The following is a 13,630-nucleotide window of genomic DNA, read 5'->3' as shown; positions in this document are numbered from 1 at the left end:
TCCGCAATGGAGCGAGGTGGTTGATGGCGTTAGTGAGGTTAGCGTTGAATAAAGATATGCAGTCGTCAAGTGATGAGGTGGTGAGAGATGACCAGTCACAGTCGCTAAGAAAGTCTCTCAGCTTCTCAGCGCTGATTCCTTTAAAGTTTCTGTATGAGTATGTATTTGGTACGTAGCGTGGAATCTGTACGTCGAGAGTGGCCGTAATAAGGTCGTGTCCGTTGATGAAAGGTGCGTCTGTCTTCCAGTATGACTGCAGGCGATCCTGCTCGTCGATTAGGCACAAATCAAGCCAGGTGTCAGAACCCTGTTTATGGTGTGTGGCACCATAGGGAACGGACGAAAGGGAGTTCTCATCAATGAAGGCCCTGATGAAATTGGCATCTTCAGATGAGGATAGTTGGTCAGAGTTAAAGTCCCCCATTATAACCTTCGTGGAGTAGTTGTGCATGTGAGTTGTTAGTTCGTTAATAAAGTTAGATCCTTGGAAAAAAGGAGAAGACATAAAAAATGTACACATGCACACAGAAACAAAGCAGCTGAGCACTCACACATACACGCACACACACACACACGCGCGAACACACGAAACGCGGGAGAGCACAAACACTCATACTTACAAAAACACACGCACATAACCTACAAAGGCTAAAACAAAGACATGCACACACCATGACTTGAATAATACAGAGAAAAGATGTTGAAGGAGTTCAATATTGTAAACACTGGTACAAAAGTAAAACAATAAAGTTATTATTATTAATATCAAGTGGCGCGGTAGCGCCACGTAGGCGGATTTGAGAAGCAGACGAAGCCGCGGCGCCCGTGACACTATTTACTTCTATATTGCTAAATCTAAATCGCTTATTGTTACTGCTCGTGAGTTTTCTTGGCTTATCAGTATGTTTTTCGAACTCAACCAAGATTTCGAACAAAAATATTTGTAAAAAAGCCGTTTTGTTTCATAATAAACGAGTTTATATATCACGAACGCTCAAAACAGTATCTCTACTTTTTTTTCCAATGTGTTAGGACCGTGAAGTTGGCTTTCTAGCCCAAAAGTGGTAGGACCGTGAAAATGACCGCACAAGCTATTATGTGCAATACATCGCTTTCCCACAGATTTCTATAAGCTGCGCAGAGTAAATGTGTTTACATTGTCTGCTTGAATTAAAGGTTATGTTTTTAAATAGCTGCTGTACTGTCGCTGCACAAACTTTCTGAGTGTTTGGGGTCACTGATGACGGGGCCCAGAAAGTGGATTTCGTAACTTTGGCTGCAATTGAAAATTGCGTTTGAGGTTACGAAGTGTATCGCTACCTATGAAACCGTATGGTGCACCAGAATCTAATTCCGTATTTAATTTGTGGCCTTCAATGAGCACTTGAAGTATTTTCTTACCAGAAGAATCAATAACGTGGATTTCTCCGACCACGTTGAAACATTTCAATGTGTCTATTTGTTGTGCAGGCTCTTCAGAACTTTGTATTTGAGAAGTAGAAAGCAAAGATGAAGCTCTGCAAACTTTTGCTAAGTGCCCACGTTCTTTGCACTCACGACACTCAGAAGTACGAAATGGGCACTCACTGCGTACTGACCTTGTTGTTCACTATGATCTTGCTTCCGAAAACCACTGCGCGATGTATGGGAAGCATTCCGTTTATGCACGAAATGCATCGTTGATTAAGATAGTGCATGTTTATTAGAAATAGAGGTAACCTTATCCGCTGTTTGGCGAGTTAACTTCAATGTATGTGCTATTTCGTAAGCGTCCTTGAATGTTGTAGGTTTCTTGGCGATTATTTCGTCGCGCATATCACGATCGGTGAGACCTTGTAGAAGCTGCTCAATCAGCATATTTGTACGTATTTGCAGAACGTAGCTCCTTGCTTTAATCGTAGTGAGAAATTATCAATGGATTCATTCTGTAGCTGTACAATTTATCGGAACTTAACACTTTCTGCATATTCATTTTTCTTGACGTCAAAATGTGCAATTAAAATAGTGCAAATTTGTTGATACGTACGACTTCCTGGTGTATCAGGAGCAACAAGAATTTTCAGATTATTTTTAAGTTCTGCACCCATATATACTCAAGCGAAATCACCGTATTCTTCTTCCGAAAATTTACTTAGTTTTAATTAGTTTAGGCCTTAGTTTAAGCCCACTCGAATCTCTTGAAATAATCGTCGACTGTTGTTTCGTCGGACGAACGATATTCTTGATACTTGAACGGAGGAGCTTTAGGTTAAGCTTGAGAAGTAGATGCAGTCTGGTTTGTAACAGAAGTGGTAACTTGTGGAATAGCAATCCCCAGAGCATCCGCCAACAGCTTCGTCACAGCAGCAATCAATGCGGCGGTAAAAGGTGCCTTTACATCCGACATAGTTATGATAGCTTGTAATGAAAATATGCACTTTTCACTATTTCTCTTTGCGTGTTATTGTAATAGAATATAGAAAATCAAGTAATTGGCGTATTTTCGAAACCAATTCTGACACCGAAATATTGTGTATGTATACAGTAAACTTAGAGAAAGTGTAAAAATGTCTACTTAGAGATAGGTTTATTTAGAATGACAGTTAATATTTACGATCTATAATATGAAGTTTCATGAAAAACAATAGAAGTTAAAAGAATGTTAATTGAAATATACTACACCTATGTTAATTTTTTCTAAAGTATGCTGAAGTTAGTTCTAATTCGTGCTAAATAAGGTTAAGCAACAAAGGTTTTATTATGTATTTAAAAATATGTGTATATAAACGGTAATAATTTATTATGCTTATGTCAGTCTCTGCTAAAACTGTACCAACACTATGCCACAAATGTACCAAATGTCCGAAATGTATATGGTTTGGCACAGTTTAGTCCAATTTTTGAACAGTTTTAGTCATTTTTCATTTCCACCGGGGTAGTACTATATTAGGGATAGTAAGAATGAACTATGAAACTTTTTGAGTTTTATCAGAAAGGGCTATCAAGAAGGGCTTATAGTAGTTTTTGGACGGTGCTAGTAAAAATAACGTAAATTCGGGTACAATTAAACATTAAAAATAGAATTGACTTTCGAGAGAAGCGCCTTGATCTAGCGATAATAGAATATAAAACAATATACAAATTTTAAAACATTACCTCATCAATTAAAATAACAATATATAACTAAAATTAACTTAATCATCAAAAATACTTACTGTTGGGAATTTTTTTGAGATAGGCAGATTAATATTGTAAGTATATTTTGTATCTCTTGCTAAAGGACATGTTGTTCCTTCCTTACAAGCATCGGATTCCATGCCCATCAATGGCAAATCAACAAGCTGATTTGGCCAGTAAGCTCGCGATTCAACTTTCGAAGCATCAAATTCTGGAACATAATAATTTTATAAGATAATTGTTTTAAAGTTTATTCTATATTAAATAAAGCAATGACTTAACGTATCGGCTGAACAGTATAATAAGTTATAGTGATAATACGGAGTAAAAAAAACGCTACTAATTCTTTGAAACAAAGATTCCTTCAAAAACTGTATAGTTTCAATAGATAAAATTATAAATATACAGTATATTAATGATTTTTAAAATACTCTCAATCTTAATTATTTTTCTAAAGGAGCACCTGTATAATATCAAATCATATAATTTTTATGAAAAAATTTAAACCTCAATATTTTAAATACCAAAGGGTCCTCATAACCTCATAAAATCATGAATTGTCTTAAAACATTCTGAAATTTAGTTAGCGAGTTATAAGGTTTTACAAAAATAGTAATTTTCACTTATACAAGGTATACAGGGTGAGAGACAAAGAATTTGAACCCTGATATCTTTTAAACAAAAGGGTTTTATAAGCTGCGAAAAGAACCTAGCCGTAGTGATCAAAAGATCTATATTTTCACAAAATTTCAATTTAATTAAAGCCTTTTTACTCCCGTCATCGTACGATATAGAAAAACATTTTTTTTTGGTTTTTGATTTTTAGCTTGAAGACTAGTCATTAGAATGGTGTAAGGGGACGGATACACCTTAAATTGTCAAAAAATGAAAAATTCAATTTTTTGTATATATTTTTTTCCAAATTGTTTAAAAAATGAATAAACTGTTAAATATATTCAGTAATAATGTAAGAAACATAAAACCATGTTTATATGGGGCTATTATATTATATTTGGGCTTCGAAGGGCACTTTTATACTAATAGATATGTTTTCAAATACCCTAAAATGGTTGTCCGCCTGCTTAGTGAGAGCCCACGTTTCGCACCCGTACAGAACCACCGGCAGTATTATTGTCCTGTATATTCTTATTTTAACGTTTTTAGACAATAGTCTCGACTTAAGTAAATTACTCACGGCGTAGAGGCAAGTATTACCCGAAGTCTCTTGTTTATTTCGACATTAATCTCGTTTCTATCATTTATGCTCGTACCCAGATACCTGAATTCGCTAACCTTTTCAAAAGTAAAATTCCTAACTCTGAGATCTCCCTTCCCTCTGCAGATGCCTAGTTTATCCACAATCATGTACTTTGTTTTTGATTCACTTACTTCCGTTTCCCTACTATCCCCCAGTATACCCAAATCATCTGCGTAGCCTAGTATCTGCGTTGTTCCATTAAGCGTTACGCCCAGCTGGCTAACCTGCATTTTTCTAACAACATACTTTAACGTTAAGTTGAACAGCTCTTGTTTCAAACCATCGCGTATCGTGAAGGGTTCTGACCGCCTACTTGGACCTCTCCCGTGCTTCCGTTCAGACATATTTGGATCAATCTCACGAGTTTTGTTGGTACACTGAGAAGTACTAGAATTCTTACATTATACCTGAATATATTTAATAGTTTAATTCATTTTTTAAACAATTTGGGAAAAATATAAACAAAAAATTGAATTTTTCATTTTTCGACTATTTAAGGGGACACAACACCTTTAAACTTCTGAAACCCGTTTATAAAAAAATAAATAAATTCCCGCAAAGTTACAAGCAAAATACTAAAACAAAATTTTTATCGTTTTTTCGTAAAATTGCGTATTTTTCATTTTTTGTCTAATACGACTAATAATTTTAATTTGAAGTTTTATAAATTCAATCTGAATAAAATTTTTATTGTAAATGTTGAAAATACTATTTTTTTACCGTAGTATATACGTATATTATGCTCCGCATACATATTTTAGTAAATAAATTAGTGCGTATTAATAAGATTTTTTTTGCGTTATTTTTGGGATAAATTTCTAGTTTCGCTTCTTATATAAGGCTCCGATGGATACGTAGGGAGTTCTGCTGTTATTCTGCTGCTAGCAGACAGCAAATATTTCAAAACACAGCTGATATAGTCCTGAGATGTGTTTTACACCGAGTAAACACAGCTGATGTCTTAATACATAAAAGTAGCTGATATTTCTTAAAAGTGTTTTCAAATTATCTAAGTAGTGTTTGTAGTGTTTTTAGGGTCATAGCTTATAGCTTATAACCCTAAAAAGAAAAAAAGTGAAGTGTTAGTGTAAAAGCAGAACAGTGAAGTTATTTAAAAAGGTGTGAAGTGTAGTGATTTTAAAAGTATGTGTGATTATCGATATGCCAAGGGAAGATTTGCGAGTACCCATCCTGACAAGAAGTACTCTCGAGGAAGAGCCAAGAAGAGGCCAAGCAGATTTCTAGGAGCAACATGCGAGGATGAACCTGCCAACAGGACAAGACCTTCAAGTTCAGCAAGAAAGATACAAACTCTAGCAGCGGAAGGAACCTCTGTGGTCAGGAATAGATTGATTGATATCTACATTCTATTTCCTGCTCTCGAGAAACTTTTGATTTGCAAACAATGTTATGGTCAAGTTAAACTTGGCGAATCTGAAGCTCAATCATTAGGATTCAAGATTAAAGTAGTGTACATTGAGTGTGGTCAGGTGGCAGGTATCAAGTCATGCAGAAAAGTTGGCGTCTAGAACCATGCTTGGGAGAATAACAGAAGAGCAGTGGTTACTTTTCGTGCTCTTGGACTTAGACACGCTGGTCTATCAACATTTTGTGGGTTGATGGACTGCTTGAAACCCATAGCTCAGTCTGCATATGATACAATCAACGAACAATTTAGTGAAGTATGCGAGAAAGTTGCCAAGGACTCTATGAAGGCTGTAGTGATAGAAGAAAAAGTCACTACAGAGATTGGAGCACCCGGTTCCAACATTTGGAGGTTGGGTAATTTTCTGCAGTTTTAACTTGAAGATTCTACACAGTGACCAAAAGAATAGATAAGTATAAAGTGTTATTATTATCATATATCATATTATTATCATAAAGTGTTATTGTCATCATTTTGTTCAAAACGTTTGATGGTTTAGTTTTCGAGACATTAAAAATATTTTTAAAATCACCTATTTTATCATAAAAATTGAACGGAACAGTCAATCTGGAAAATCTTGCGGGAAAAAGTATGCAATTTTATGCTCTTTTAGATACACTATTGTTAAATATATTAAATAGATCATATAATAAAAAAAAAGCAAAAATATTTTTTCAAAAATCTAAAAATGGCTATAATATGGCAATAAAATGGTCAGAATCATAAAAAAAAGAATTTTCTCAAATTCAGAATCAGAAAACATACATGCATGCCAAATTTTATCATGATCGATTGCGTGGTTCCAGAATTACACACACCCACACACAGCCATCCGCACGGACATTTTCTAAAAACGCATGGTTCGTGAAATTGAAAATTTTACTATTACAAAGTTTCCTCTAGGAGGAAGCAATAGAATCACAAGTTTTATGTTTGTTGTATTTCGAGGTTTTATTAGCGTCAGAGTTAATGGTCTTATTATTTGTTTAGCTATAGGTATAATATAATCGTTTATTACAATATTTTTATATGATATTTTGTGATAATCATGAGCTATAAGGAATTTTCAATTATTGCAATATTATCAGTGTGAAATAAAGGATCGGATATTAAAATTGTTTAGTCTATGATGTTGTATACAATGGCTATTTTTTGTGATGTGAGTTATAATTTATGTATCTGTTAAATGCTGTATTTTTCCTGTACAAATTTGTTAGAGATTTGTTGTCAGGTTCGAGCATAATTTCAATATCAAGGGAGATAATTTGGTTGTTTTCTTTTCTTTCACAGGTGAATGTAAATATCTATTGTACCAATTAAAAACCGTTAGATTTTTGTAAACTACTACCGTAGGACTTAAAGCAGTGCCAACGCTCCTTTATATATAGCTAAAAAACAGATTCATTAATCCTGTGCAAATGCATTCTACTACTTGACTCTCTAACCTAGTAGTCACAGATCAGCTTGACGGCTTCTCCGCACTGTATTGACTTTCATGTAGCGTGTGCAACAAGACACGAGTCTTGTTGACAAATAAACGTGAAGGCGGCCGCAATAGGCTTGACGCGAAGTGTGCCACGCGATGCGATGCGAGCGCGCGCGCACAATAATCAAAAGGTGAATCCATACGACGCGAAATGAGCGAGCGCGCACTAACCGAAAGGCGAGTCCGCATGAGCGTCGGCCGCGGCGGCTCGACAAGCGACTCGGTCGACCGCGCGGCATCGCTGGCAGTTCTACTCGAGCTTTCGATCCGGGCATTACCGTGAGCACACGATACTGCAAGGGGAGCCAGAGGTAGACCACGTCGACAAAATCGTCTCGTAAGCACACGTGACGACTAGTTAGCAATACCGTATCCCGATTCTTCGCATTATCGTCGTGAGCACACGAGATAATCAGGAAAATCCGAACGACAACGATTCTCGTCCTCATCAGCACACGTGCACGATACTCAGAGTTGCCGAAACCCGTAGTTTACATTTTAACGTATTGCTGCATCCTCTGCCACTGTGCGCACACAGGGTTGAGGGGGTAGTAGTACGCTCACTGACGGTTCACCGAGACGTGCGCTCACGTCCTGGTGAATTTGAGGTTAACCTCTAACTTCCGAAATCACCTTTACGCTGACGTCTCCCGACTCTTCTTGTCACTGTGCGCACACATGGCAAAAGGAAGAATGAGGCTAGAAACAAGGATCCGCAAAGCCGTGCGCACACGACTCTATGAGTCCGAGGATAACCTCAAAATACCGTAAAACCGTTCCAACTGTCACTGTGCGCACACAGGGCGATCGAAACCGTTATTCCACGGCGCATTTGGATCGACGTAGCCGTGCGAGTACGACTCTGTCGCAACCAAATGCAATGCTAACCTCAAAATCCGTCACCACTTCGTAATTCCGACGCCGAGCCGATTCACCGATGCCGCAAGCGTATAGTCATAACCGCACCGTAATTTTATAGTCGCTCTAAAAATATTGTAATCACGCTAGTTTAAATTACTCCGATTGTACAGGCGAAATCTTCCTAACGAATTGCGTTATTTGATTTCTGTTACAGGTGGGCTTTAACATCTAACACCCACGTTGTTGATTTTGATACTAAATATACGTATTTATTATTATTAAAACAAACAAACAGAGTTATTATTAAACCTTTCCCCTAACCAAATTCTGGATCCGACTGGCCACTCAACACCCGGAGGAAAACCGAACCGTTACACGTGAAAAAACTCCCAATCGAGGTCAAGGGCAGTCACGCAATGAGAATCAAGTGAAGGAGAAACGTTTGCTTAAACTGATACTTATCAAAATAAATATTTATAAATATAAATGCGTTGCACTTGCTTCTATTACTGACAACCGTCGGTTACATCGGGCAACCGTGTTTTAACGATATTTACACTTGATTCTAGCTACCAACAAATCATTCGCATCTAGTACTTACTGAATACCGTCGTCTGGTACTTAACAATTTATTAATGTTCTCCACACTCTTCGGAAAATACTTTTTCAGCGAAATGGACCTCATTACTCGGCTCTTACGTTCACACTAAAGAAGTACGCACGTCTCGTGTTTTTTATGAGCTTATTTTATTTTGAGTAAACGATGCCGAAGAGAAAGAGTCGCTTACTAAAGACAAATAGAACTCCGGTTGTCGTCGAACAAGAGAGGACGAGGGACAAGGTAGCGCAATTAAAAGAGGGTCAACAACTTGACAGGGCGCTCAAGGAACGGCCTCCGTATCGTAAGGCGTCGTACGCAGGTGAAGCGTCGGCGGAGTTTGACAGCGCTGACATCTGAAACAGCTGGGGTACGAATACAAAAACTGCTGCGTATCGCGCTCGAGATTAATAACTAAATCAAGGGCCCTGATGTCAGTGACACATAACTGTCACATGTCCCGTATCACAGGGAGTAAAACTCTGGGCTATCTGCGAGTTTTGGCTGTCTAGTGATTAGATAGGCGTCTGCATCAACAGTCAGGCTTAGAGAGAGAGAGAGAGAGAGAGAGAGAGAGAGAGAGAGAGAGGGCAGATAGCCGCGACCATACAATATAGATCATAGGAAAACTTTGAAGCTGAAGCCCCTCGAATAATTAGGGAAACGAGAGGAAAGATGATGCGAGTGACTATAGGAAGCAACGCATGAATAAAATAAGAAAAAGCTGCGTTACCATAATCATTGCACAGATCAGGAAAATATTAAACAATCATTGCCAATTTAAAATCTTGCGAGGATAAAACTTAACGCTGCAAGAGTAAATACCATAAGGAAGCAGTATTAAAAGTATCTAGGTGCTATTTTACACACACACACAATATCAGTGAAAAAAGGCTTGTTGATGAGAGATGGTCATAGTACACCTGCACTTATCTAGAAAGAGAGAGAAGATGTAGAAGTCATCAGTAGCAGCCAAAACAATAGATAAGAGAAAATACTCCGCATAGGAGAGCTCGAGAGTCGAAGCCTTCTCAGTGGTCAAGCGGTAATTTCATAGTTACTAATACACGCACATTAAGGGTAGCTGTAAGGATACTTGGAACAAATAAGAGACAAAGCTAGAGAGAGAGAGAGAGAGAGAGAGAGAGAGAGAGAGAGAGAGAGAGAGAGAGAGAGAGAGAAGCAAACGCCATATAAGGAAACATGATGCATCTTAGCTCTCTGATTCGCCGCTCTATCTTCTCGCACTTACTAGTAGATATACGTACGATAGGAGTGACGGTAAGGTTGCTTTTTGATATAAAAGGTCCGGACCACAAGGCCCAAACGAGGCAGTCACCGAAAAAGTCGTAGCGCATAAAGCTCTGTGTGAGCAGAGTCCCATCCGCGTAATCGCGTTTTCATTTCACGGAAATTATAGTCTTCTTATTTTCGTCAGGATTCAAGAGTCGTCGCGACGTTTCTCTGCAGGAGCATAATCGGGCCCGCTTAACTGCATATAGACAATAGGAAAGGACATGGAGAGCTAGGCAACTCGGCTAGCGCCGCAACTCATCTCCTATTTGCATAATAGGCGCTAGAATTTAGAAAAAGGGCATAGAGAGAAGGTAAAGTCCATATTAAAATTAGTTCTCCATATTATAATTTGAGTTAACTCTATATTTTTCAAGCCACAAGTCATAGCTGTGCAAAGCTGTGTGTTCAAAAGTGAATAAATCGTTTAAGTTAATAACCTTGATTCGTGTAGAAAATTTTTCAAAAAACTCACCTTTTAAAACTATCCTGCTAAATTTCAAACGAAAATCCCGCTCGAGAAAATAATTGCACGAGGTCCATCCATAGTCCAAGGGTCAAATAAACCTAGGAGGGAAACAAGTATTGCAGACGTCAACAAATAACAAAGGTAAGTCCTTTTAATCATAAGTTTATGACATTACATACATCAAAAACGGCATTTTTTTAAAAAGCGGTCAAAAAAGTTCTAGGTACGAAAAACGCAAAAAATGTTTGTGTATTAAAAAATAGTATATTGTGTACCAAGGGAATAAAGTGGCCTTTTTCAGACCGAGTATGGAGTTCACAGTACGAGTCGATGCGAGGTAGCACGTGCCAAAGGCGAATGCGTCTCAAAGCCAAAGACAACTACTGTAATATCTACACAAGTTTAGAAACCTACTTAGCCCTTGATGCACACGATATTTTTTGTAACGCGCAGATGTTAAACAGGGCTGACGTTTATATTTTTTGACCCGGCACTTGTTCGAACATTATAGAAAAGGAAAATTTAATTTGTTCGCAAATAATAAATAAATAATGCAAGCACATCAAAATCAACGCCTTTTTGAAAAGAGGGCGAAAAAACGTTTTTGCCTGCTTAAAAGGGCAAGGGCCAAGGTGCAAAGTAGGCTTCTTTAGACTAACAAGGAGACATTGGGGAGTCCGGGTCTTGAATTTTGATAAAACTTGGTGGGATAACTCATTGTATAGTTAAAACAGGGTGGATAAAGCCTTTCAGACCAATACCTCTTCTATCAATAAATCTAATACAATGTCACTTTTTCATTAATACGCTTTGTCACACCCTTATACCTATCACTACTCACTTTTTTGTAATCAACCACATAAAAGTGTATATTATTTCATGAAAGGATCCGTTGTCTACTATACTTTATATTTATATAAACTGGAAAGATACACAGAAATCCGATTCATGTAAAAAAGCCACAATTTCTCTAACCTACAGAGAAAGGGAATTACCTAGAAAAAAGGTAATTGTTATTTTGTAAGAAAATATCTAAATAAGGTAAGCGATTATGAGAAATTGTGGCTTTTTTTATCTTGAATCGGATTTCTGTGTATCTTTCCAGTTTATATAAATATAAAGTATAGTAGACAACGGATCCGTTCATGAAATAATGTACACTTTTATGTATTTAGTTACAAAAAAGTGAGTAGTGATAGGTATAAGGGTGTGACGAATCGTATTAATGAAAAAGTGACATTGTATTAGATTTATTGTTGAATATACTCAAAATTTGAACTTTATATAGCTGTAACTTTTGAGAGAAGACGTATTGGCCTGAAAGACTTTATCCACCCTATTTTAACTATAAAATGAGCCATCCTTATTGTATGTGTGGATATTGTAGTATGAGTGGAGACGAGTTGCCTGAGCCAAAGGTGGGAGCGTTTACGAGACGAAGACGAGTACTTAATCAAGTGGTGCGTTAGCGCCACGAAGGCGAGTTTAAGAAGCCCGCGGCGACCGCGATACTTTTTACTTCTATATTGGGTTTTCAAATTTTCAATTCAATAAATACAAATATTTACATTATTGTATCTAAATTTTTTTGGCGTATAATCATATTTGTATGCTTAACTATGATTTTCAATTGAAATATTGGCAAGAAAGCAGCTTTTTTTACAATAAACAAGCATGTCTCAACAAAAATGCTAAAATCCGTTTGGAATTCTTCAGCCCAACATGTTCAGACCGTGAATTTAGCCGCACATATTGCTTTCCCATATATTACTTTATTACATTAAATACACCTTTTAAGATGCTGTGTCAAAAATAAGTCACCTTAGTACCGCTTATAGGCACAAAAAACGCGGAAATCAATACATGCATTACAAAAACTATGGTATGCACCAAGAGCTGAACGGACTTCGCTAATGTATGAACACCGCTTGAAAGTTGCGGCGGTGCCTTTCAGCTTACTTATCCGAGCAACCCTCAAAGCAACTATTACTTTCTTAGTAATTTTTTGTAACACAAGCACGATTTTCGCGTTTTTCTAGCCATTTAAACGGGACTAAAGTAACTTTTTTTCAGACCAATGGGCAAAAAAAAAATTGAAAAACGCCCACTATTTGAAGCAGCGGGCGTTTTTACTTTTTTTTGCCCGGTGGACGTTTTTCATTTTGTTATGTCCGCAGATGCTATAAGTTTCATCAATCTTTATAATATTATTAGATTTTTTTACTCTTTATAGTATTAATGATTTTTTATAGATTTTTATGTTTTCTGCATTAAAGGCTGATTATCTGATATGATATTTAAGTTTATTATAGCTTACTTGGGGTAAAGTCGAAGCTGATTTTAGCATCTTCTCCTTTTTTTAAATTACATGCTTTTCCTTGAACTGCTTCTTTACATGGGAGTACGCGAACTTCATGAATCGTACAGACTTTTGGCGTACTTGCTGTGAAAAAAAAAATTTTATTAGATATATAATGAAATATGATATGATATGATTTTTTACGCATTCTATTACATAATTAGGGGAAATTATGGTTGATTCGTACTGCGGCAATTTTGGATTTTACAATTTTTTCCTGCACATGCACTAAATTTTAGATAGCGCCAGTAAGGTATTTTCAGTTTAATAGGCAAACGGTGGCATCTTATATGGCAACATTTTATTAAACATGAAACGACTTGAATTTAGACACATCTGGTTTTAAGACTCATTCTGTAACTATGTGTTCACCTGGAAGTATGTCTGTAAGGCAAGCCCGTGAAATATCCTATATAAAACCTATAGTGGGTTGCTTCGACAGATTTATCAGATTCAAAAATATTGCAGGATGGTAAAATAACTTTCCGATTACTGTTCAGTAATATTGCCATAAAGCTGTAATACCTCACACTAGCTCCACAATGTACACATTTATTTAATTTAAAAAAACTAAAGTCTTTCGACTTTCTTTTAGCTAATATACACGCTTTTTTCGCTTTCCCACTTTTTCCGCTCCAGGCCACAGCTAAACAGCGAGCAGCAGCGCAACATCAGCAGTGCCGCTAGCTAGTAGCAGTAACAGCAGGAGCTACGGTGGAGTGGC

The 13,630-nt window shown here is 37.1% G+C and overlaps 1 protein-coding gene across 1 annotated transcript in view; it reads right to left on the bottom strand.

Moving 5' to 3' along the window:
- LOC100116044 (MD-2-related lipid-recognition protein) overlaps positions 1-13,630 on the bottom strand; it is a 54,297-nt gene that overhangs the window by 11,829 nt on the left and 28,838 nt on the right. The window contains exons 2-3 of the mRNA XM_031930052.2: positions 12,865-12,990; positions 3,195-3,367 (exon numbers count right to left, since the gene is read on the bottom strand). Of these exons, the coding sequence (XP_031785912.1) occupies positions 3,195-3,367; positions 12,865-12,990 (299 nt within the window). The remainder of the gene's footprint in view (positions 1-3,194; positions 3,368-12,864; positions 12,991-13,630) is intronic.

The sequence above is a fragment of the Nasonia vitripennis genome (assembly GCF_009193385.2).
Source record: "Nasonia vitripennis strain AsymCx chromosome 4 unlocalized genomic scaffold, Nvit_psr_1.1 chr4_random0007, whole genome shotgun sequence".
Lineage (NCBI taxonomy): Eukaryota > Metazoa > Arthropoda > Insecta > Hymenoptera > Pteromalidae > Nasonia > Nasonia vitripennis.
This window is presented reverse-complemented; position numbering and strand designations above follow the sequence as displayed.